The sequence below is a fragment of the Tupaia chinensis genome, unplaced genomic scaffold (assembly GCF_000334495.1).
Source record: "Tupaia chinensis unplaced genomic scaffold, TupChi_1.0 Scaffold000069_1, whole genome shotgun sequence".
NCBI classification, from domain to species: Eukaryota; Metazoa; Chordata; class Mammalia; order Scandentia; family Tupaiidae; genus Tupaia; species Tupaia belangeri.
This window is the reverse complement of record NW_006159529.1, coordinates 823,582-850,296: the sequence shown is the minus strand read 5'-3', so window position 1 is coordinate 850,296 and position 26,715 is coordinate 823,582. Positions and strand designations below refer to the sequence as shown.

At 51.1% G+C, this 26,715-nt stretch overlaps 1 protein-coding gene across 1 annotated transcript in view; it reads right to left on the bottom strand.

Annotated features, from left to right (window-relative positions):
• The window catches only part of HSPA12A (heat shock protein family A (Hsp70) member 12A), an 83,471-nt gene extending 58,094 nt beyond the window's left edge, over nucleotides 1-25,377 (bottom strand). The window contains exon 1 of the mRNA XM_027767386.1: nucleotides 25,218-25,377. Coding sequence (XP_027623187.1) covers nucleotides 25,218-25,260 — 43 coding nt within the window. The 5' untranslated portion in view covers nucleotides 25,261-25,377. The remainder of the gene's footprint in view (nucleotides 1-25,217) is intronic.
• Nucleotides 25,378-26,715: the final 1,338 nt, after the last annotated feature.

Below are 26,715 nucleotides of genomic sequence, written 5' to 3'. Positions count from 1 at the left end.
CAATCCCTTCTCCTCCATTCTCCTCTCGGGATCTTGGGCACGCACGCACACGCGCCCAGCGTGAGTTTAAGCCACCAGGTCTGGGACTCGAACTGCGATCTACTACGTGGGAGACCAGTGACAAAGCCATTACGCTAACTGCTGGTCCCAACAGACCCAATTTTTTAACCAATCCGATGCTCTCATTAGCCCCTAACCACTGCCCCTGTCATTACTGCTACCCATATAACCCCCTGCACCAGCTGGGCTGTATTCTCTACCTCCAGAAAGCCCGCCGCCATCCCCCAGGTGTGTCTTGGGCACCGTCTGCAGGGAGAAAAGACCCCACCGTCCTTCACATAGGAGAACTGATGTGGCAGCCGCCCTTCAGCTACTCTTCTGGGAGGATAAGTTAGTGGGGTTCCAAGCAGACACCCAGTTCCATCCTCAACAGCTCTGTCACAGACAACTCTGTCCCAGGCCTCACAACTACACACCTGGTTACAAACAGGTGCCTTTCGCAGGGTCACTGTGGAGACTACAAGGGAAGACGTTTAAGAAAATTCCCAGCCTTGAGCTGCAGCCTCACCTGAAAGCAGATGGCACAGCATACTCGTGTTGGCTGAGGTTTCCCAACTGAGTATCCTCTCCCTGGGCCAGAGGCGGCCTCTCTCACCATCACGAGTGCACCCTGGACATCGCTGCTGGCAAGCGGGGTCAGGGGCATCAGCACCCACTCTCCAAGGCTGACTAGGCTCCTCATGCTTGTGCTGTGTAACCCGCCATGTTTCTGCCCACAATGAGCAAATGCCCATCCTGTGACCCGGTAACTCCACTACCAGGATTGTACTCAAGAGAAACGAGTGTATGTATCTACAAAATAATCTGCTGCAGTATGTCTACAGCAGGGTTTTTTGTTTTGTTTTGGGTTTTTTTTTGGGGGGGGGTTGTTTTGTTTTGTTTTTTAGAATAGCTCAAAACTGGAAATGAGCCAAACATCCATCAGTAGGAGAATGGGTAAATGAAGTGTGGTATACCCACACAATGAAATGCTACTCAGCAGTAAAAAGGGAAGAAACTATTGACACACCCAACAACAACAACAAATCTCAAAAGCACTGCTGGCCAGGGAAGAGTCCAAACTTAACTCCGTCTATGGGAAGTTCAAGACAGGTGCAATTACTCTAAGGGGAAAGATGTGAGAAGTATGGTTCCCTTGTGGAGTGGGTAGATATGGCCTTGAGGGGGTACAGGGGAACTTTCAGGAATGATGAGAATGTCCTGCATCTGGATGGTGTGGTGGTCACACAGTCTCAGTTTCCTGTTGCTGCTATAACAAACTGTTACCAAATAGGGGCCATCAGGAGGCATGGTGGTTAGGGCGCTAGATTCCTACATGGCTGTCTGTGGTTTGAGTCTTGGACCCACCGGTTTGAAAGTCATGTAAATGTAGGCATGTAAATTTTCCTCTTACAGTTCTGGTGGTCACAAGTCTGAAATAGGTCTCGTTGAACTAAAAGCATGGTGTCAGTAGGGCTGGTTCCTTCTGGGGGCTCTAGGGCACAATCCGTGTCCTTGCCTTTTCCAGCTTCTAGAGGCCCTTGCATTCCTTGGCTCATGGCTCTTCCTTTATCTTCAAAGCCAGCAGCATAGCATCTTCAAGTCTCTGACTCAGACTCCCCACCTCTTTCCATCATTCCTAAGAACCCTTGCAATTTCATGGGATCCACCAGGTAATCCAGGACATCTCCCTATTCCAAGGATCTTAATCACACCAGCAAAGTCCCTATTGCCATGTAAGGTGACACTAAATATGTTCCCAGGGTTTGGTTAAAGTATGGCCACTACCTTAGTTACCTAGGCTGTTGTAACAGAGTACTGTAAACTAGGTAGCTTATAAACAGTGGGAATGTAGTTCTCACAGTTCTGGAGGCTGAGAAGTCCATAATCAACGCACAAGCAATGTTGTGACTGCTGAGGGTCTGCTGTCTGGATCAGAGATGACATCTTCTTGCTGTGTTTTGACAAGACAGATGGGGCAAGGCAGCTCTCTGGGGCCTCTTTTCGAAGGGCACTAACACCTCCTGAAGACTCCATCTCCTAATATCATCCCATTGGGCATTCATTCGCTCTCAATACCAATTTAGGGGGACACAAAAATTCAGAGCAGAGCAGACATCTCTGGGGACAATATTCTCCCCACTACACATGGGTATGTATATATGTGTAAAAATCTATGAGTTGCACACCGACATTTGTACGCTTTATTGTACAAATTATGCCCCAAATAATAAGAGCTCCTGTAATCTGGGCTGTAAATGTCACTCCCATCTCTTGTACAGCGTTGCCCTTTGTCAGCACCTTCTCAGCGAATCCTCCCACCCACCCAGCACCTTGCCCTGCCACATAGAAATTGCTGTGTCATGAGAGAGAAAGCCTCTCTTGTAACTAGCAGGAGACAAAGCGGATGCAAATCCAGTCTGGTGACTCCATGCCTATATTGCGCCTGCCCCCCAAAGTCATCAAAGTCAGGAGACAGGCAGGTGGCACCAAGGAGAGAGGATATTTTTTTTTTTTTAATTTTGCTATTATTGAGATGTAGGTACAAGAACTTTCCCCTTATCTGCCCTAACAGAAACAATGGTACAATTGGAATAATAATAATAATAATAATAAAAAGACAACGCAAAGGCAGGAACAGTGAGGATAGAGACCGCAAACTAGAGACCCCCCATGCTCTGTCTAGAGCAGCCATGGCGGGGGGTGGGCTCTACCCCACAGAGAAGTCAGAAATCCACACTTTCACATGAAATCTCACATACAATGAATTCAAATTTCCTAGACAACGAATGAACACACACTTGTCCAAGACTGTGAGTTTGCCAGTGCGCAGCCTCCATCACCCCTTCCATTGCCCTGCTGTGTCTCCAGCAAGCAGCAGCCTGGCCCCAGCAGAACCCTGGCTCTGCCCTTTGCCAGAAGGAAGCAAAGCTGCCCTGTGGGGAGCCCGGCAGCTCCTGTGGGAGTCCAGGAGGCAGCTGCAATTAGGCCTGCTCCCTGCAGCAGGCACACTTCTCAGATGGATGCAGAGACCCTGCTCCTGCAGAGGGCTGCTTCCCTTGCTCCTCCCAGCCCAGTTACGCCCACCAGCAAGGCACTGCCAAAGGGCTGGGGCTTCCGAGCCTGTTTGCCATTTTGCCCTGGGTCCACCTGAGGGCTCTGACTGCAGCCCCGTATCTGGTCAGGATGCCTATTTCTAGGCACCGGCAGTGCTCTGCTGAGGGGTGGGGTGGGCTGGGGGTTGGGGGAGGTGAAGCATCGCAGGCAGTGCAGGCATGAACTCCAGGGAAAGCCTGGGCCACTTTCAGCTGCCCCTGCTGTGCCCACCACCCAACCCATCCTGCTCCCCAGATGTTTGGTGTCAGGGAGCCACTGTGTCTTGGGAGTAGCTTTTTGCAGCTCAAGTCAAGGCCATAGAGAGTGTCACACACACTATCCAGAACAGGGATAAAATACACATGCTTTGGGCCCAGAAAGCATCAGGCCAACACCCACTCTCTCCTACTGGCCCTTAGCCAAGAACCACCACGGCCTTCTGAATCTCCACCTCCTCAGCTATGAAAGCGGGCACAGGCCCCTGCAGCGATGCTGATTTGGGAAAGTCCTCGTGGGGGCTTTGTCTCAGTAGGCCCAGCTGGTCTGGGAAGCTCAACACTGAGAGGTTAACGCTGCCTCTGGGTGTGCAGCCCCTGGGTGTTTCCTCCTTCTTCGTTTTGATTAAAGTTCTATACTGAGCATGTAAGGTTTCTGTCATGAGAACCTAACACATCTAAGTTTTCACTCAATGCCTACCCAGAACACTGGGGCAATGCCTACCCAGAACACTGGGGCAGAGCATGCCGCCGGGCGGGTGGAGTGGACAGAACATGACGTTGGCTTTCACCTGTTGGCACTCCTGTTAACACCCTGTGGCCTCCCAGCATGCCTGCCACCCAAAGCCCTCAGGCTGAGGCAAGACCAGCTCCTGGCACTGAGCTAGGCCTGCCCAAGGTCCTTGCCTGCTCCTCTGTCTGCTGCACCAGACCTCAGTCTCTGTCAGCTCCCACTGACCTGGCCCCCACACACTGAGGGTCAGTTCTCTGCACAGAAAATCTCCCTAGCAATGCCATGGCATACACTCCATTTCTCAGTTCCATCCTCTACATAAAGAAATAGGAGCACAAGGTTATGAGGGCTGGGGGTTTTTGTCTGTTTCTTTTAAAAGTTTATTTTGCTCTTCCATGAGTGAGAGAGAGAGAGACAGACAGACAGACAGTGCCTGCAACAGGGTCCCAAATGCCACAATCCACCCCCAGTCCTAGCCAACCTCAGATCATGAGCACGTGCATGCCTTGTGTACTCGGGGAGGTCTCCAGACACAAACCAGGAACCTCCTATTCCCATGTGGGATTGTCTTACAGGGCATGTGGTTTGCTGCTCTGCCACCATCCGACACCAGAAGGCTTTGAGCAGCCTGCTCCAGGCCTCACAGGAAGTCAATAGCAGAGGTGAGATGGGAATCCTGGATGGACCTGAGCTGGTCGCATGAAACCTCCTCGCATCCAGAGACCGCACAGCTCAGGGCCCCTGCCAGGAAGGGGGCACCGACTCAGCCTCCTCCAGCATCCAGGAGCTACACTAGTTTACTTTCTGGCTGTGGCTCTGGCTTCAACACCAAACCAATGTCCCTTGTCAGAAGTGAGCCATCCTTGGTGGTGAGAGAAAGCCTGCCGCCCTGCAGGGTGGGGAGCACCCTGCTCAGGTCCCAGGCCATGCAGCAGGCCCCTGAGGACCTGGCTCTATTATGGACTCAAGCCTTTCCAAGTGGCAGTGCCCTCAGCTGTCATCGTTCACAAGGGCAAGCCTCCTAGTGTTCAGTTACCAATTCAGGAATGAGCCTAGAGCTGGAGGTAGCAGCCTGCATGGGATGGCTACGCCACCCTCAGTCGGCTCTGGGCCCTGCGAGATGGGTGGGGGAGGACACCTTGAACTGCCAGCACATTCACACAGAGAAATGGGTTTATATTCTCTCTCAGGAAGGAAGCAGTCTTGGGGCTGAGGAGAGGCGTGGTGTGCGAGCTTTGTAGGGAGGGAGTGGGGGACTGTCTGGAGACACAAAATCCTGGCTACTCCCTAATGAGTCACAGGATGAGCAGGCCATCCCACTGCCACGGTGATGGTATTTTTGGCTTCTTTGTTTGTGTTTGCAGTTTATTTCCACCTCGCTGCTAATATCTCGTTAGAAATTGGTTCCTCCCTCCGCCGTCCCCGCACACATTTAAGATTTTGGTGGGGGTAGGGGATGGGGATCGTAAAAGGATGCCAGCTGCCTTGTTCAGCCTGTCCGCGTGCTCTCTTAAAGCCTTGCCCAATAGGAAGATCTCTGCCCTCTCATAATATGACTCGGTGAGAAATTCTTTTTCTGTCTGAATATTCACTTGCCATAGAAGGTTTAGAGAAAAGAAAGAAGACAAGTAGGACAAAGTGCATTCCGACTGAGGAACCCATCCTGCTGGCGGGTCTTCCTTCCCAAGCACCTTGGCTCTGTCTCCTGGCGTGTGCACTTTGGGATCGCACCAGTGAATATTCAGCAAAGACCCAAAGAGTGCAGTGTTGGGGCAGAATCAGTGCCCACGACCAGTCAGGTCCCTGGGGGTTCATGTCTGAATGAACCACATGAACCCTGAGGGAAGATCTACTAGAAGCTTCTAATATCTCTGGGTCTCTCCCTTCCTCTCTCTGCCTTTGTCTCTCTCCCTCTTTCTCCTCTATCTCTGTTGCTTGTCTTGCAAACACATGTGGCACCCCTTTATCCATGGGGCATACCTTCCAACACCCCCAGTGGATACGGGAAGCCACACATAGTACAGAACGCTATATATGCTGTGACTTTTGCCTACACATACATACCTACCATAAAGTTTAATTTATATATTAGGCACACAGTAAGAGATTAACAATAATAATTAATAATAAAATAGAACAGTTATAACAATATACTACAATCAAAATATGAATGTGCTCTCTCTCAAAATTCTCAACTGTGCTGTACTCACCTATTTTCAGACTGTAGTTGACTTCAGGGAGCTGAAACTACAGAAAGCCAAAGTGTAGCTAGGGTCCTGTTGTACACATACACTCATGCGTGCACAGGCACACTCATTCCCAGCAGCCTCCCCTAAGACAGTTCTGGCAGGCCCCTGCAACTCCAGCAGTATTAGGTCCTTGCTGGGACTTTGGCACCACTGCCTTTCCCACCCACTTGTGAGTATCTTCCCAAAGTCTGGTGCCCTTGGGCAGACAAAACCCTCTGAGGTGCATCTCAAACCACCAAGCCCCAGTTAGGTGCTGCCATCCCGATTTTCCTATCCTCAGCTCCCTGCCCACCCCCAACATCCCACCTAGAATAAGCTCTAGCTTGCTCTGAGGAAACAACATGGCCCTATGGCCTCTAGGCGAGCTCTTAGCCGCACTGTCACTTTCTAGGATTCTGACTCTCCAGCTGGAAAGCAAACTGATTGTCTCATAGAACATGGACAGCCCCCACCTTAATCCTCCAACTTTCACCATGTCTCACTCTGATAATCTGCTCACACTCACTAACGTGCTAATGACGGATAAAGACCCAAGGCCACACCGCAACTGTTTTCTCAGATCTCCACGAATTTAGGGGTTCCAATTTGCCTCAATTTGCCAATCAGTAAAATCCACTCTTCCTAAAAAACTAGGGGCCTGAAAAAAGAATTGTTATATTTTTATTTGACCAAAAATGAATAATAATTTTTTAATAAAAAATTAAGCCTATTATCTGCTACTATTCAATATATTCTATTCTTAAAAGAAAGCAAATAGGACCATATCAGTTATCTACTGCTATCTGCCATGGTTTGGCTGTTGCCCAGAATTCACATGTCGGAATTTGGTTGTATTATGAAATTTAATTCCTTCCCAATATCCCAGGGTTGGAGCTTGGGTGTGATAAGGTCTCTAGGTCAGGGCCCCTATGACTGAGTTCTGGTGGATTTATGGAAAGGGAAAAGAGACCAGAGCAGGCGGAAACATGGGCACCTGCTCTGCCTAAGACTCTGACCTCCACCACGTGGTGGCCTCACCAGAAGTTGGCACCTGGGCCTGGGACCTCTAAACCATAAGCCCAATTCATCGCTATTCTTATGACTCTCCCAGTTTCAGATATTTCCATTTGTAACACAATAGCAGATTAATATACTATCAAAAATATTTTTTAACTCAAAAATGTAGTGGCTTAAAATAACAACCTCTGATTTGCACAGAGTTCTGCTGGGCATTTTTTTCCTGGGGTCAACTCCTTCGGCTAAGATCATCTGATGACTTAACTGGTGCTAGACGGTCCGAGGCAGCCTAACTGTTGTCTAATGCTTACCTGGGCTGTCAGTTAGGGGGTCTCAGTTCCCTTCTATGTGCCCTCTCTAGCAGGGTGACCAGGACTTCCTAAGTAGCAGAGTAACAAGTGGGCGGGTCTCAATAAATTGACAGGCATTATCAAGCTAATGTCTTATCGGTCAAAATAAGTCACAAGGCTAAGCCCCAAGTTCAGGTGAGAGGAGAGTACATAAAGTGCGAGTACCTGAAGACATGACTTATTAGAGGCTACTAATGTAATGATCTATCCTGGGGGCATAATACCAGAAATTCTTCTTTCGATAGAATAAATTTAGCTCCATGAAAACCTGCTAAACAATTATCTGGATAACTTCCTCACAACCTAATGGGGCCTTCACTCATTATCAAAGATCAAACTCTTTCTAATCCTTCTCAACACAGCACTCGAGATGACCTCCTCCCTACTGATCAGAGATGGCACAGGGCTTGAGTTTGCTTGCCATTGTTCACCTAAGGGCTTTATCTGCAGGGCAGGAGTTACTTCTAAAAGAGAAGAAATACTGGTTGATCCAAAGCAGTGTGGCCTCATATCAAGGGTGTATGAGTAAAGGTTCCCTAATGGTGGGACTCCAGGCACCGAGGCCAATGGCCAGAGTGAAGAGCCGTCCTCAGTCCTCAAACTACACTCTCCTGGGGCTCATGTTAAAGCCTCTTGGGTGTGAGGCAATATCCCTCCTGGGACAAAGGCTCTCACACATCCCTGCACAGGCAGCCACACGGCTAGCAAGACCATGCAACTCATCTGGGGCCAAGTCCCACTAATCCTGGTCCTCTGGGTACTTCACACACACACACATGCACTTGGTCTTAACTCTTGCTCAAGTGGGTTCTCAACTTCTGCCTGGCAGCACTGCCCAGCCTAGGACTGACTCAGCACTGCAGGCTCCACACATCCCTTTTCCAGAGCCAGTGAGGAGCAGGCTGGGAAGGTCCACTGAAGCCCACTCCCAGCCCCTGCCTGGCTGGTAACAATCCAAAGGACAGGCTGGATTCATTCAATGAGTGGACTCCTGGGGGGTCTTGGTTCAGGCCTTGGGATTCTCCACCATGTGAGGAGGGGCCCTTTACAAACCAGAAGGATCCTGTGTGCAAAATTCTCAGAATGACTAAATCCTCCCAAATTAAAAATATTCGAGGTAGTGACACAGTGGTGGGTTATATGACTATATAGATTTGTTAAAACTCATGGAACTGAATATATGAAGTATGAGTTTTACCTTATGTAACTTATACTTCAATAACCTTTACTGCAGAAGCTCTCCCCCAACAGGAAGCCCCCACACTTCGCCAGCTTCATCCCTTACTGTGACGTTCTTTCTGAGCACTGCACGGGTGTCCAGTAGGAGCTTTCAATGATAAAGATAATTCCTAAGGTCAAATGCACACATTTTGTGCGCAGGGCAAATTCTCATATTCCTGGCCTTGTTTAATTCTTAGCACCATCCTGAAGGGTGATGTTACCTACACTTTTCAGATAGGGTCACAGGGGTTCAGGGAGGTTGTTTTACTTGCTCAGGCCAAGGTCACATGACCAGCAAGTGTGGAGCCAAGGTTCAAGCCAAGACTTTCTACCTTAGCTAATTGTGCCTATCCAACACTAGCTCCCCTGCACAGCATGTAGGGTGCTTTTTACACTTAACTGAGACCCACAGAGGCTCAATGACTTGCTTTTAGTCACACAGCTAGTAAGAGGTGACACTAGGAATTGAACCAGGCACTATCTGATTCTAAAGCCCACTCTGCCTTACTGGCCATGAGAAAGGTCTGGGGTTCACATCCCATTCTGTCTGCTGGGCTCTCTCCTCAGGGACTATCTGGCCTTGGATGACATCCCTTCCCACCCCTGCCCACCCCTACTTGTCCTAGCAGGGGTCCTGGACAAGACCACGAGAGGCCAACTCCAAGCGTGAAGTGTCATGTCTTCAAAGACATCTTGCCAAGGTTGGTCTGAGACAAGGCTCAGGACTGTGAGGTAAGGGCCTTTCAGGGGAGTCTGTGCTGTCTCAGGAGCCTGGCTATGAAGGGACTGGGCCCAACCCACTTCCACAGCCAGGACAAACATGGCTCCCACTCTCACAGCTCTCCCGGCTTTTTCTGAGGGGGAAGCTGAGGAGCTGGGTTGGGAGGAAACAGTGCATAGTGAGGGAGGGGGCGGTGCTGGGCTCCTCTGAGCAGCCCGGTGTGAACTCAGCTCTTCAGGCCCTCCCACAGCTGACCACTCAGGCCTCCTCTGGAGGGGCTTTGCACTGGTCCCTGTGTTTAGACAGAACTGATGCTGAAGCCAATGCATTGGATGATGAATTTGGCACCACAGAACAAATGATGTTCCCCTTCTGCTGAGCTCTCATTCCTGGCCCAGGGGATCCAAGGCTTGGCCTGATGCCCACAGTGCCTTCAAATGGAGCCAGCTGATCGGTACCATGTGGTACCACAGCCCAGCATGCACCAGGAGAACATGCCATGGGGTCTGGACCTTATTCTCATGCAACAAACTGAGTGAGCAGTCAGTGACCCAATGCAGCATGGGACACTTGCCAGAGAAAGCAATTTTCTCTAAGAAGAACAGAAGAGCAACATCTCCAACGGGTTGTCCATTAATTCTGTGTACGTGCAGCCCTCACCGCACAACTATCTCCTGAACATGGCTTACTCACTACCAGCTCTACAGCTGTTTGTTGGAGACAGTCACTCTCTGACCCCTGGATGATGTACCCCTTAACTCCCTCCTCCTAGCAACATCACCCTGTCTTCTGTCCAAGGCTGGTCCCAGGGTCAGGGACCTAACCATACCTCAACCTAGGAATCACCTCTGGGAATCTGGACTTGGAAAGGAAAGACAGAGGACAGGGTGTCACCAGAACTTGTCACTTCAGCATGGACATCATGGGTGACCATATTGGCCTGGAAGATAGGGAGCCCATAGAGCGGGTCTGTAGAGGGGAGGATGGGCATAAGGCAGGGCAAGGACGGGCGACAGAGAACGCCAGGCTCCCAGTGCTTTCCCCTCCTAGACCCAGCAGAGGGATCCCCCCAGGATCCTTACCTTACCTTTGGGGCTTCCTCTAGCTAGAGAGGGGTTAGTTATCTGCAACCAAAAGGATACCACTTAAAAGCAGGCATCCACAAAGGCAAAGGTATAGAAAGCTAGGTAACGCCAGCCTCAATGGGAGGCCGTATGCAAGGAATAGCAGGAGGCACACAGCTGTGCCTGGGGCTCCACCCTATGGAGTACGCTCATGGCAATCTGATCCAACGCTGCATTCCTTTGAGTTAAACATTATTTCTTCAAACACTTTTTTGAAAAATGACTCCTACAAGGAGGGACAAGTCGCTACTTTATTAATGGCACAGAGGGGTAGATCCTCATACCATCCCTGACAGATGGGAGAGGCTGACTGACTGCTGCATTGGGAAGGATTCTGAGCCACCTCTGGGTTCAGCTGGAAAGCATGTAGAAGCCAACGGACCTGGGTTCTTCTCCCGGCATGGCCAAGAGTTCTGGGGCCGTCTGCTCCCCTCCCTGACTTTGGTCTGCCAGCCTGTAAAATGGGCCCAGCCCAGACATGTGATCACACAGGTCTTGTTTGGCTGTAGATGCCTCCCAGGAACTCTGTTTCCTGAAAAGAACTTTCCTCTCCACTTTGGGAACAAGACCCCTGGTGTTAGGGCTGTAAACAATTTCCTGTCCCAGGCAGCAGAGATGGCCCCTCAAGGACAACCAGAAAAGGAAAAGGAAGGAGGTGATCAGAGGAATTTAACCTGTAGTCCATGGAAATCTTGTGGGCAAATGATGGGAGGCCAGCCTGAGGCCTCAGTCAGAGTTGACAGGTTTCAGCCCAAACACCCACATCTTCTGTGTCCCGGATGAAACCTGCTTCTGTTTATAGAGAAATCACCCAAGCCAAAAAAGTGTGATTTATAACAAATAGGGGCAATAAGGAGATCATTTTATTGCCAGTTAATAGGAGACAAAGGACACAGGCAAGACTCATCTCCCTCTAAGATCTTGGGACACTAACTGGGGCCATAGAACCCCAGGATCTTCCTGGCACACAAACGTATCTGTGATCTGGGCTAGCTAAGACTAGGGTGGATCATGGTATGAAAACCTCGTTGGGGACCAGTAGTCAGCGTAATGGCTATGTCGCTGGACTCCCATGTAGTCGACCATGGTTCGAGTCCCGGACCTGGTGGCTTAAAACTCATGCCAGTCGTGTGTGCGTGTGTGCCCAAGATCCCCAGAGGAGAATGGAGGAGAAGAGATTGCGGTGTGGCCATCTCCCCTGGGGGTAATTTCTCGCTTTCTGTCTCTCTGTCTCTCTCTGCCTGTCTGGTGAGTGCACACACCCTATGGCAAAAACCTCTCCAAAAAAAAAAAAAAAAGCTCGTTGGGAAGTGTGTGTGTGTGTGTGTGTGTATGTGTGTTTCTCTTTCTGTTTCTCCCATGGAAGAAATAAACCTTTAAAAAAATTAGAACACAGTAGCCAAACTACCCAATAAGTATACAAATATCTGAAAAGGAAAGCAGTCCTGAAAGTTTCCACTAGTATCCTCAGAAGTGAGGTGAAAATAAAAGAAATAACCAGACACTCTCCCTATTGGCTGGGTCTATTGAAGGCCCACTCAAACAGGACAAATCTTTTTTAATTATTTATTTAATTTTATGTATTTATTCATTCATTTATGTTTTATTTGACCAGAGAGAGATACAGAGAGAGAGAGAGAGAGAAAGTGAGAAAGCAAGTCACCAAGTCCGGGACTTGAACTGTGGTTAGCCATGTGGGAGTGTCCAGTTTCTTAACCACCATATCACCTGCTGGTCCCCAGAACAAATATTTTGAAATGGATCCTCATCCCACATCAAATGTAAGTGCAAGCACGTCTGCTATACTGTGGTATATTTTCCTGAAAACCTTCACATTCTCCAAACCCACACACTAAAAATAACAGCATCCATGGGGAAAACAGGGCCGGTGTACAACACGCAATAGCTTTGGAGCCTTGTTACCAGAACCTTTCCAAAAACAGCAACGGCTCTAACAGAATCCCAGCAGTCAGGAGCTCAAGCTCCTCCTTTGAGATGAAGGGCTCAGGGCACTCACTTCTTACTGGTTTCATTGGGATTAAGAACCCATCCAGGATGTCACATACACCCATTGTTTTCTCCTAGGGGGACTGTCTTCCACAGTTCTTTCATCTGCCCTCTCACTTCTCCACAGAGTTTAAGGGCTTGGGAAGAAATTAAAACAGCCTTGACATGCACTAAAGGGCGATGCATCTATAGATGTTTGCCTTTTTTATTTTTTAAATTCTTCATATACTACTCTTTAATCATGAGAAAGTGCATGCTAATCTATCAAAACCTACATATATTGGGAAAAATTAGTAATGAGAAAAAAAACAACTTTCTTTTTAAGAATTATTTATGGGGGCTAGCAGGTGGCATAGTGGTTAAGGCGCTGGACACTCCTACATGGCTAACCATGGTTCCAGTCCTGGACCTAGACTGGAACATCATTCCCCTATTTATCATTTATAGAGACGCATGTTATGGCACAACAAATGAATAAGTCTGATGTACAATAATCACTGCCCTCTTGCAAAAAGTCTTAAGAAGCTGTTTTTTTAATTATGCAGTTTTTGACAGTTTGTTTTTTTTTTTTTTGGAGAGGTTTTTTGCTATAGGGCACGTGCGCTCACCAGAAAGACAGAGAGAGACAGAAAGCGAGAAGTCACCCCCAGGGAGGATGGCCATGCTGCAATCCCTTCTCCTCCATTCTCTTCTCGGAATCTTGGGCATGCACGCACATGCGCCCGGCATGAGTTTAAGCCACCGGGTCTGGGACTCGAACCACAGTCAACTACATGGGAGTCCAGGGACATAGCCATTACGCTAACTGCTGGTCCCAACAGTTTGTGTTTTAACATTTTAGTCAACCTAACTCTCTTAAAGAGTGCTACAAATTCTTCGAAGCTCCACCCCAGAAGAGGTGGAGTCTATTTCTCCACCCCTTGTATCTGGGCTGGCCTTCTGATTTGCCTCAGCCACCAGAATGCAGCGAACTGATTTTATATGGCTTCCGAAGAAGGACTCCAGACACCTTGCAGCTTCCCCTCCCATTCTCCCACTGTCCTGAGACCACCACAGAAAGGAGCCCAAGCCAGCTGTCTGAATGATTACAGACTGGAGAGAGAAGTTCAGCCAACAGCCAGCACCCACCCTAGACCCATGAGTGAGGCTACCTGGGACTGTCCACCCCAGCTGAACCATCAGATGGCTGCCATTGCAGGAGTGACCACAGGCAAAAACCAACAACAGAACCGCCCAACAGAGACCTGCCCACAGACATCAATGAACAAAACATTTAAGCTCTTAAATGTTGGGATAGCTTATTACACAGCAAACACAACTATAATTTGACATTTTGTAAACATTTCACTAATTCTGTAACACTCTGATAGTCTTTCCTGCTTGAAAAACCAATAAACATTTTACTCAGGTTTTTAAAACTCCATGGGTCCCTGGGACCAGCAGTTGGCTGTAATGGCTGTCGCTGGACTCCCATGTAGTTGACTGCAGTTCGAGTCCCAGACTCGGTGGCTTAAACTCACACTGGGCGCGTGTGTGTGTGCCCAAGATCCCGAGAGGAGAATGGAGGAGAAGGGATTGTGGCGTGGCCCTCCCTCCTGGGGGATGATTTCTCACTTTCTGTCTCTCTGTCTCTCTCTGTCTTTCTGGCGCACGCATGCGCCCTATAGCAAAAACCTCTCAAAAAAAAAAAAAAACTCCATGGGCCCCTAAAAAGGAGCTAAACCATCCGAGGTTGAATGAAAATGAAGGGTAGGTAGGTCAATAAGCCAAACCCTGGAGAAGGCAACAGGCAGCAGGTGTACTGGGAACACGAGACAGAAGACATGGACAGGGAGTTAGGCCAACATTCAACAATGCCCGAGGAGACAGAGGCTTTCCATCTTGTGGGAGGCTGCGCACCAGCGAGTCTGAGGCTATTTTTCATGAGTCTCTTACTATTGCCATCTTAGGCTCAGAGAGCAAACAATTACAAAGGCCACAATTGGCTCCCCTTCAAAAACCTCACCTTCAAAACCATACTCTGATTGGCCACTTCCCATAGCAAATCAGTGAGCTTAGAATCCCTCAGATTTGCATATCCGGGCACCTCATGATTGGTCTACAAAGCAACCAATCATAAATCACCTTTTACTATCCTTCATTCAACCAATCACGGCCCACCAACGTGTATATAACCACGATCCCTGGCCCATATTCGCGAGATGACCCTGAAGACCCTGAAGAGCTGTGACACTGCGTCATCTCCGGACGACCCTGAGCTGTGACAATGCGTTGTCTCCAGACAACCCTGAACACTGTGTCGTCTCAGTGCTGCCCACAATAAAGAGATGACCCTGAAGAGACAATGTGTCATCTCCGTGCTGTGACAGTGCGCCGTTCGTCCTGTCTCTCACTCCTTCCCTCAGGAAACCTGTTCGACTGTCCTGCGGGTCGGGATACCATCTGACACTCCTGAATCTAGGCAAGAGTCTGATCTTTCTGGCCATGGTAGGTTCAACGACAATCCCAAATACGTTCATCTCCTGATTCACAGAATCTATTAACATGTTAACTTTCACGACAAAAAGGTTTTCACAGAGGTGATTAAATCAAGAATCTTGAGATGGCAATATTTTCCTAGATTATCTAGGTGGGCCTTATAAGAGGTCCTTATATAAGGGTCCTTATAAGGGGAGGCAAGAGGGGGAGGGGCAGAGTCAGAGAGGAGAGGTGACAATGGAAACAGAAGTTGAAGTGATACACTTTGAAGGTGGAAGAAGGGGCCACCAGCCAGGGAATGCCAGTGACCTCCAGAAGCTTGAAAAGGTAAGGAAACTGGGACCAGCAAATGGCGTAATGGTTATGTAACTGGACTCCCACATAGACAACCACAGTTTGAGTCCCAAACCCAGTGGCTTAAACTCACGCTGGACGCATGTGTATGCATGCCCAAAATCCCAAGAGGAGAACGGATTGTGGCCCTACCTCTTGAGGGGTGATTTCTCACTTTCTGTCTCTCTGTCTCTATCTCTGTCTCTCTGAAGAGTGCAAGTGTGCTATAGCAAAAATCTCTCAAAAAAAAAAAAAGAAAAAGAAAAGAAAAAGAAAAGAAAACTAATGTTCCCAGAACCTGTGGAGGGAACACAGCTCTGTTGATATTTAAGTTTTAGCCCAGTGAGACCCCATTTGGGCTTATTTCTAATCTCCAGAAATGCAAGATAACAAATCTGTATTGTTTAAGCCACTAAATGTGTGGTAATTTTTATGACAGTAATAAGAAACAAATACACTAAATAATTACCCCTGCCTACAAAATGTAATTTAGGATGTTTACTCCTAATAGCAGTAACAGCAGATAATAATAGCTAATATTCATTCCCTGGCCCTGTTTGGGGGATCTCTTTGCATACATTCATTTAAACTTCACACAAAACAGATGAAAAAATACTATTATTATCAATATTTTACAGATGAGAAAGCTGAGCCTTTAAGAGGCTAAATGATTTGCCAGGGTCACAGAGCAGGTAAAGGACACAGCCCAGATATGAACCCAGTCAGTCTGGCCCCAAACCCACAGAGCATGTGTGCTCGCCAGAAAGACAGAGAGAGACTGAGACAGAAAGCAAGAAATCACCCCCAAGGGGGTGACCATGCCACAATCCCTTCTCCTCCATTCTCCTCTTGGGATCTTGGGCACGCATGCACACGCACCCAGTGTGAGTTTAAGTCACCGGGTCCGGGACTCAAACCGCAATCGACTACATGGGAGTCCAGCAACATAGCCATTGCGCTAACTGCTGGTCCCCCCAAACCCACATTTAATCATTCTATCTCTCAGATCTACCTAACAAAGATAACAATAAAAGGATTGACATACACTGAGTACCCTCTAGGTACCAGGTTCATGCTAAGGACATACATGAGAGATGGTCCAAAGCTCATGGATACACATTTGTATTATGAAAAAACTATGCCCGGATTTCCAAATTTTTGCACCAAAGTAAATTTGTACTTTGATCCCATTGTCCACAAACGTTTTGAAGCTCTACCCTATTCTCTCACATAACACCCACAGCAGCCCAACCGAGCCAGGATTACTAATCCTCAGAAGAAACTGAGGCGTAGTAATGTTAAACCCGACGTTAAGCGCTTCTGAACCAAAACCAAAACCAAGCTTAAGCACATACCCTGCTGCCTCCCTCGTCGCACGTGAGGCCCAGGTGGCTGAGAAGAAAACGGGTAAGTAGCACAACCACGCAATTCAGCTTCCAAGCTGGGATACTTGGAAAGTGAAAGCTGTCACTAGTAATATTTCTCTGGGAAACTTAGAAGCATAAACTAGAACCACCCAGCAAACCAGGACATATGGCCGCTCTAAAGACAAGGAAACTAAAATTCAGGCCCAATCTCTGCCGCTCAGGGTTCCCCGAAAGGGTGCTGTGGAGCAGCTGCTAGCCCCATGAGGTCCCAGTCAAAGCTGAAGGAGGGAGGGGGTCCTGGCAGAACTAAGAGCAGCATCTGCAGAGCTCCAGATCTGGGGCCTCAGCACAGCAGGCGGAGCCTGTCTGAGAGTGGACGGAGAGTCCATCTGAGGGCAGAGGTCAGGCAGCCCTGGGCAGAGTCCAGACATGCAAGGAGACCTTGAACCCCACTGTCTACCCAAGTCTGGAAACCCAGTGGGGAGCTCAGAGTCTTGGTAATGGGCCATGTGGGAGCCAAACAAGGCAAACAGCCTGAGACACCCAGCTTTCCTCCAGGGTTCTAAGCCTGCTGGAGAAGACGCCACGTGACTCTTGCGAGGCTCAGGCGGGGGTCAGTCCCTGCCTCGCTGTGGACCCTTCGGCCAGCTCTTCTCCCCTCTGAGCTTCCTGGATAAAATGCAGTGATAACTCCCCTACCTCACTCCACAGGATTGCTGGTAGCTAGCAGCGAACATCCACCATCAGCCAGGCAGTCTACTCAGCATTTGGCATGGGCTCCAGGGGGTAATAACATCCACTCTGGGATATGTATATGACCGTTCCCACTTTAGAGATGAGGACACAGGTGGGGCAAGGCAGGTAAGTAACTTGCCCAGAATCCCAAAGCTGCTCCGTGGTGAAGTTAGGATCAGAATCTAAGCTGACTGCCCCGGTAAAACCCTGGTGGAACCGTCTTCTTCCCTCCCCAGTCTCCCCAAAGCAGCACACCCTCCTGCAGGGTGCCCCACAGGGTAAGTCCCATTCCCCTAGTGGGCCAGAGGAGACTGTGCTGCTACTGGGCCCAGTAGCCCCATTCATGCTGGTTCTGCCTGATTATAAGGCTCAAAGGAGAGCTTGGCAAATCCATATGCCCAGGCCCCGTTTTCCTGGATGGTCTAGCTACCATAGGTCTGATGATTCCTAAGGCTCTTCCTTTCTTGTCCAAGTCTCCTTCTAGCCTGATTCCATCAAAGAGAAAGTCTCCATCTGGTGCTCCTGTGTCCTTAACTCCCTTCAGAACTCTTATTTTTCTTTGTACCCAGAATGAATGTCAGCACAAAGCCATCTGCAGGCAGCAACACCCTCGACCTAAAATGTAATAACCTCACTGGTTTCCATGCATTTATACTGTGATTACCTTCTCTTTATGGCAAGAGACACAGCCTTTCTATTTATGGAGTTGATATAAACAGTCTTCTTAAAATACATGCATTTCTAAAGAAAATGGTGGGTTGATTTAAATAAAAATTGATAAATCACGGTTTGGATAGTCTGTTCATATATGGTAGAATCAAGAATGTGACCCTTGGGGGACCAGCAGTTAGCGTAATGGCTATGTCGCTGGACTTCCACGTAGTTGACCACAGTTCGCATCCCGGACCTGGTAGCTTAAAACCCACGCCGGGCGCGTGTGCGTGCGTGCCCAAGATCCTGAAAGGAGAATGGAGGAGAAGGGATTGCGGCGTGGCCATGCCCTCTGGGGGGTGATTTCTTGTTTTCTGCCTCTCTGTCTCTGTCTGTCTGGCGAGTGCATGCGCCCTATAGTGAAAAACCTCTCAAAAAAAAAAAAAAAAGAAAAAGAAAAAGAATGTGACCCTTGGGACCAGCAGTTGACATGTTGACATACTGGCTATGTCACTGTACTCCCATGTAGTCGACCATGGTTCGAGTCCCAGACCCAGTGGCTTAAACTCACACCAAGCACATGTGTGTGCATGCTCAAGATCCCAAGAGGAGAATGGAGGAGAAGGGATTGTGGTGTGGCCATCAGGGGGATTTCTCACTTTCTGTCTCTCTGTCTCTCTGGCGAGCGCACATGCCCTATAGCAAAAACCTCTCTTCCCCCCCACCATCCCCCCAAAAATGTGACCCTCGAGCAGTTGAAGCTTGGGAAGCGGTTCCATGAGGATAAGACAGTTCTCTGTCAGCCCAAAGCTCTGTTCTCCTATTGTCCCTACAAGCTATGCCACATGGGAAACACTTCACTCCTCTGAGCATCAGTTTCCCCCATGTAAGATCACCCATCTCCTGGGGTGTTTGTGAAGCTTAAATGAGAGGCATTTAGCACAGAGCTGGTGCTTAAGAAAATCCAGCTGACTCAGACGGCCCAGTGCCAGGGAGTGGACCGTATCGGCCTCTCCCTACGCCCCAGTGCTGAGGTCCCGAGTCTAACACCATGTGTGTAACTCACTGATTCTCAAAGTCCACAGGCAGAGGCCTTAACGTAATAGATGCGGCGTGAGACCTGGGCATCCAAGCTTGAAAAAGCTCTCCAGATGACGAACAGGAGAACCTCTCTGCTACTAATCCGCGAGGGAAGGCCAGTGGCCAAAAAGTGCAGCTCTCATACGACATGCTCCCAGCCCCCAGGGCTGGCCTCCAGCTGCCATGACTCTCTCTCTCCCCCAGTGGCATCTACAGAGACGGGACAAGCCCGAGGGAATACCTACATCACTCTCGAGGGGCTCACTTCAGAGACTAGAGCAGTGGACACCTAAAGGAATCAGGGCCTGAGCATTTCCCTCACATGGCCCCGAGTCAGAGAAAAATGCAAGCAGAATCTGCCCTCCTTCTAAAACCACGGGGAAAGCAAACCAGCTCGGTCCCCCACGTCAATCCCCCACTGTCACACAAGGAGATAGCAATCCCAGTAGGCACTGGGCCACTTCCGTATTCCCCCTACGGCGAAGCTCCTACAGCAGACCTGCACAGGCCCTGCGGCTCCTTTCACAGGCCGGATAGGAAAGCTAAGCTTGGGCTCCAAAGCCACTTGGGTCCTCTGCTTGCCCTGCCAGTGACTGCATAGCTCAGGAGCATTTGCAGTAACAGAACTGCGGCAAGGATAGGCACAGCCCGCTCACGGTGCCGTTCTCTTTCTGAGAACCACCTGCATTTCCCTGCTCGTCTCATGGGCTCACCCTGCTCTCTCGGGATGGGGATGCCCAGGCCTGGGCGTGCCCGCAGTGGCAGGCACTCGCTCCGGGCCACATGCTGCTCATTCATTAAAAGCCCCTGATTCCTCCCTGCCATTCTAATTATGCATGGCAGTAATAAAGAAGCTTTCTCCTACCAAAGAGGCCTATTTATATGACAAGAGAGCACTTCGCCCCCACAAGATTGAGTCGTCACTCAAAGCCTTGTTGGAATCAAAGCCGCATCTCTTCTGAGACTGCCTGAGCCTTGCCTGCCTACCCCCTCCAGCCTGGCCCACTCCTGAGCATCTACATTGCCAGGACCACCACTGGGGAGTGGGCAGGATGTGGACGCCATTCCTCACTGCTGTGTTCCCTCATGGCTTAACAGTCACACGACACAGTAAGAATTTATTAAGCACCTACTATGTGCCCTTACATAGGCTATAGGAATGGGGACCAGCAACTGTCCCCTGCCAGTGACTGCATAGCTCAGGAGCATTTGCAGTAACAGGACTGCGGCAAGGATAGGCACAGCCCGCTCACGGTGCCGTTCTCTTTCTGAGAACCACTTGCATTTCCCTGCTCGTCTCATGGACTCACCCTGCTCTCTCGGGATGGGGATGCCCAGGCCTGGGCGTGCCCGCAGTGGCAGGCACTCGCTCCGGGCCACATGCTGCTCATTCATTAAAAGTCCCTGATTCCTCCCTGCCATTCTAATTATGCATGGCAGTAATAAAGAAGCTTTCTCCTACCAAAGAGGCCTATTTATATGACAAGAGAGCACTTCGCCCCCACAAGATTGAGTCGTCACTCAAAGCCTTGTTGGAATCAAAGCCGCATCTCTTCTGAGACTGCCTGAGCCTTGCCTGCCTACCCCCTCCAGCCTGGCCCACTCCTGAGCATCTACATTGCCAGGACCACCACTGGGGAGTGGGCAGGATGTGGACGCCATTCCTCACTGCTGTGTTCCCTCATGGCTTAACAGTCACACGACACAGTAAGAATTTATTAAGCACCTACTATGTGCCCTTACATAGGCTATAGGAATGGGGACCAGCAACTGGCAGAATGGTTACATCACTAGACTGCCATTCAGTTGACCACAGTTCAAGCCCTGGACCCGGTGGCTTAAAACTCACACTAGAGGGGCTGGCAGGTGGCATGGTGGTTAGGGTTGCTAGATTCCCACATGGCTGACCATGGTTCAAGTCCTGAACCTGGTGCCTTTCTCTCTCTGTCTCTTTCTCTCTCTCTGTCACTCTGGTCAAATTGAAAATAACTATAATGATAAGTAAAATAAAGGAAATAATGTAAAAACAAACAAACAAACAAACAAACAAAAAACTCACACTGGGTGTGTGTGAATGCATGCCCAAAATCCTAAGAAGAAAATGGAGAAGGGATTGCAGCATGGTCATACCCCCTGGGGAGTGATTTTTTTGCTTTCTGTCTGTCTGTCTCTTTCTATCTCTCTGGCAAGCCTATGCGCCCTATAGCAAAAATCCACCCCCGCCCCCAAAAAAAGAAAGATTACAGAAGTGAAAGACACAGTCCCTGTCCTTGTTGGAAGAAAAGGCACTGAGAAAAAGAGCACATGTTTTTAGGCTCCATGACTGAATCTTATTCCAACTCCAGCATTCTCTGGCTGGGTAAGTTACCAAATTTCTCAAAGCCCTCAATCACCTTGTCGTCAGAACGGGGTAATAATACCAACCTCATTGGGTTGTTGGAGGAATAAACGACGCGCACACATGTAAAAGTGGCATAGCATAGGTACTCCATAAACACTAGTTGAAATCACTGTGGTTAAGTAGTGAAGGCTTCCAGACAGACTTCCTAAGAAGCGATACCCGAACTGAGTTTTGAAGGATGAACGGGAGTTTGCTAGGTGAAGAGAAGGGGAGCTGCCATGTTGAAGACCAAAGGATATCTCAGGGCCTGGGGGAACACAGACACTGTGTGGGGGCCATGCACAAGGGCCTATGATGACCAGCACAGCAGAGCACACAGCTGCAAAAGGAGGTGTTGATGTGGAAATGGATCCCAGGGCCAGAACTCTGACCAGAAATACCCACATCATCCTCTTAGTTCCTTTAGGGGCCACAACCAGTATCCTTCCACACCCACCACTAGTCTGCAGGCCACAGGGTATGGGGAGCCACATTCTATCAGTGACGCAGTCATGCCTTGGACACAGAATTCCCTGAAGGCCTGTGACCTGTTATGCATGTACTAGGAGCAGCTGTGCAGCTGGACAACCTGAGCCCAGAGTCCGCAGGCCTAAGGCCTAACCTTCATGCAGCCTCATTCCAGCTGTGCACTGCGGAGCCTGCCAGCTTTCTCCTCCGTGGAACAGGGGTGAGAGGGCCCCCCCTCATAAAGTCATCCATTCAACAACAAATGTAGTCAGAGTTAAATGAGATCACTTACATTCCCAGGTTTCAGCATACACCAAGTCCTCGCTACATGTCAGTGTTTAAAGATGTTTATTTCTATTCACAGCCAGGGTGGTAAGAAGCCCATCTCTGAAGACCAGTGCATTGCCTCCGGAGGCCAGCTCAAACCCAGCAAAAACTCCTCAACCATCAGGCTTCCACTCCCTGTGCCTGTTGGAACCACCCTGTGTCTCTCTCCACCCCCAAGTCATTTCATCCTTCTAGGGCTCCATATGTCAATCAAGTCAGATCAAGGGGGAAGGGGCAGAACTAAAGGTCATCTCTGTCTTTGCTACTTAGCACTCCAGAGACAAAGGGTGGCCTTCAGATTTTTTAAGTTAACTAGTTTAAACAACCTCTTAAGAGAGTTCGCAAACACATACAAAGTAAATAGACTAGTAACAAACCACACCATAGCCATCACCCAGCTTCAACAACTACCAACACCTTGCCACTCTCACTTCTTCAGCGCTCCCACCCGCTCCCCACCCCACCACCAGTCGCTTCGTCAGGGAAGATTCTGCGGCCAGCCTTTCCGGCACAGCCCACACCCACTGCTCTGAAGTCCCAATACAGTCCCAGGCCTGTGGCACTCATTCTTCTGCACCACAGTCTCCTTAAAATAATCCCCCCAAGCACGACCATTTGTACACCCTTAATGAGATGGTAACCACTGACCACATCTAAGAGGGGTAGACGGGATGATGGTGAAGGCCTGGGTCCCAGTCCACGCTTCCCAGATGTGTGACCTTGGGTAGGTCATTCAACTCAGGTTTAGATTCCCACCAGTAGAAGGAGAATACTGACAACAGGTTTGTCGGGAGGCTTTAAAAACTGAAATAATGCACGTTCATTTCCCAGCACAGAATGCGCAAGGAGGAAACCTTAGCAATGTATGTGTTGGGGTGGGAGTGAGCAGATTCCGCTCTTCTGAGATACTATTAATATCTTCCGTTTTACAGATGAAGAAGAGATGGGGGCCTGGACAGTTGCAGTGGGTTGTCAGGGACGGGCTGCTCTCCAGGCTGCTCTGTGTCCTAGGTCCATGCACCTGGAATTCTCATCACTGCCTTAGACTGCAATCACTGAAAGTGAAGAAAGGCTGGAGGACAGACCTGTGTGAGCAGTGACAGGTGGCCCAGCATGACCAGCATGTGCTTCCCCATCCCAGACAGGGGTCTCTCCCAGCCCTGAGGAGACAACCACACAGTGTCCCTGCGTGTGTGTGTGTGTGTGTGTGTGTGTGTGTGTGAGGGGAGGATGTAGAATCATTTCATGAGACAAAACAGTGCTAAAGAGGGTGTTGGGGAGTGCATCCCTGTGCACTCCTATGTGACAAAGGCCCAGCCTTGCGTTTGATACAACCACCCTCTCTCCCAACATGGGAGGCAAGAAACAGGGTCACTAAGTGCCAAGGTTCAGCAATTCAGACACTATCTCTATCATCCTTTTTTTTTTTTTCAATTTAAGGAGAAAAGGTGAACCAAAAGAGAGGCAGTCCAGTTGTTGAATGGTGATCAGACAAAGGCAGCTGCCACCCCATTGCCTGTGTTTGCAGCTGAGGAAGGGCAGGGGAGGTGAGTTTGGGCAGGGCCTGGGCTCTCCGCCGTCCCTCCCAGGAGTGAGCCCAGTCAGGAGCCCCCAGCCCCCACCCCGCACTCCCCCACCACTGCAGTGCCGTGTGGGGCGGCACCTCCCAGATCCGCAGGAACAATGGGCTGGGGAGGGGGCAGGTGCGGCTCGAGCACAGCAGAGGGAGGGGGCCACGGGCACCGACAGAAAGGCAGGAAACGCAACGCAGATGGAGGCTGCGCTGCCACCAGACTCAGTTTCCCCGGCTTTGGGTCCCCGCAGATCTGCGCGTTCCTCTTCTGGCTGGATTTCTCGCACGTCCCAGCATGTCAGCTTCATCCTCACAAGGCGGCTTGCTGGTCGCTCCAGGGAAAGCTGCCGGGCCGCGTTCCCCTCCGGCGACCGCTCCCGCCAAGGCCCGGCAGGTCGGAGACGCGCGGGGCTTCTGTGCGCCCAACTTTCCCCGCTTGGGACCCACAGGAAGACCGGAGTCCTGGCTAGCCCGGAGTCCTGGCTAGCCCGTCCACTCCGCGGGCGAAGCCTTGGTTTATAGCCCTGGGCTCCGAGAGCTGGCGCCTCTTCCCTCCACCCGCTTCCCTGCTCCATTCCGGCTCCATCCGATCCCCATGTGAGCCATAATCGCTCTCTCAGAAGAAAGCGGCCCTGGCACATTTGCAGTATGCGAGCAACTGTCCTCCGCACTGGGTGGCCCCAACCCAGCCCCCGGCAAGGAGGGGACAGCAGAGCCCCAACCGCTTCGCCCTTCCGCAGCCCAGAGGACCCTCGGGATGGGCGGGGACTGCGAGGTGGGATGCGGTCCGCCCAGAGCTGCAGCCTAGGCCGTGTGAACGGTCAGCGCAGGATGGGCTGGGGGACAAGTCCAGATCACCACCTGTGCTCGCACCCCACCTCGCTGAGTCACGGAAATCAGCGAGTGGGAATCCTCGGCCCCCGGCTGCACGCTCTTGGCCCGGCACGGGCCGGTCTCCCCAGCACCGCGCACAGAGATGGACACGGGGGCGGTTCTCGTCCACACCCGCACCTGGCCCTGCAGGAGGCGCTATCCCGTGGCATGGACAGCTGGAGTACCCAGTGGGGGCAGCGGTCCCCGCCGCAGTGTCCTCACCCTGGCAGACCGGGCCCCGGCGGCCTGCCTCCGGCTCCCTGGGCCACCAGCTCAGCCTCTGCGACGACCCCCGGCCCGCCGGCGAGAGCAGGATGCTGCTGGGCGCCCACGCTGGCACTACCTGACAGGGGGTCGGGGGCGCCCCATCCCTCCCCTGTCCTGACAGAGCCAGCTTCGGGACCTGCGCCCTGCGCTCACCTCGGGGCCCCGTGTCGCAGCCGCCGGCCTCCTTGTCCGCCATGGTCCAGCCGCGCCGGCCCGCGAAAGGAGCCTCCACGCAGCGCTGGTGCCCGTGCCCGTGCAGGTCCCAGTCCGCGTCCTCGGGGTCGCTCGGGCCGGGTCTGAGCCGCTGGGCAGCGGGAGCGCGCCCCCCGCCGCAACCCAAGCTCCTCCCCGGGCTCCTCCCCGGTCCGCCCCGCGCCCCGCCCCGCAGGTCCCGGAGGGCTGGGGAACGCCGGGGGGAAGGCAAGGGAAGGCAGGCGCCGCTGCGGACCCCGCCCGAGAGCTCTGCGCCCCGCCTGCCCAGAGTCGCCGTGCAAAGGCCTGGCCTCCTCGGCTCCCGGGCTTGGGGACCCAGCCCTAGCCCCAAGTCGGCCGCAGCAGGCGCGGTGGCCCACCCAGCAGGCCGGGCGCAAGCGCGTGCAAAGCGCAGTGCTCGGCGAGCAGCGGGAGGCTGATTTCAGGTCCGCTCACCCGCTGCGCGTCCGCTCGTTAGAACGCACCGAGTGGCAGGGCCTGAAGCCCTTCAGTAAGCACAACGCGCACACCCCGCTGTCCCGAGGACGCCCGTTCCAGTCCCACCAGTTTATTTCTCTCTCCCAGGGTTCCTGAGGAGCGCCCAAGGCCCGCGCGAAGGCGCAGCCAGGACTCGCAACGCAGACCGTGAGGGCAGTGCCCCTGGCATGGCCTGGGGCGTCCGCCTCCACGCTGCCTGCGAGACTCCATGGCAACTCTGAACCCAGGGAGGCGTATATGGCTGGGCTGAGTCGCGCCTTCCATATATGGACTCTGGCCCGGGCCCTCGTTATTAGACTGAGAACAGCGACATTAATAATGCAACGCCTGAGCGGCGAATGATTCAGACTCCCTGTCCTCCAGCTTCACCACACGCGCGCGCCGATGGCACCTGTTTGTGCCTGGCCAGGCAGCTCCAGGGTCTACCATGACACCATCCTGTCTTGGCAGCTGGGGCAGAGATCTAATGACCACCGTTACTGGGGCCTTCTCTGGTGCCTGGCACTATCCCACGTGCTTAGGTGGCCTATCTCCTTGTCTGCTCATAACATTTTGCAGCTGAAGAAACTGAGGCTTGGTAGGGTAAAAGGATGATCCCAATGTCACATACTGCGGACGAGGGGCCAAGCTGACACCCGCACCCAGGTGGTAACCAGCAGCTGTCCCTCACTTCCTGAAATGTACTGCATCTCCTAAAGAGCTAGCTCCAGCTTGGGCAGCCTATTATGGACGGTGGGGTAGGCAAAGGGCCCCTGGGAGCCCAGAGACCACGCTCTGCTCAGAAGGTAATGGTAGTTATGAATTAAAACATAAAACATGCTGGCCTGCTGGTAAAGGTGGCTGGGTCCCGCATAGCTCACTCCGAGATCTGTCCTGGACCCAAAATCTCAAAAAATTAGAGAAATGGAGAATAGATTGCATTGTGACCATGCCCCCATGGGGGTTGCTTTCTCTCTTTCCC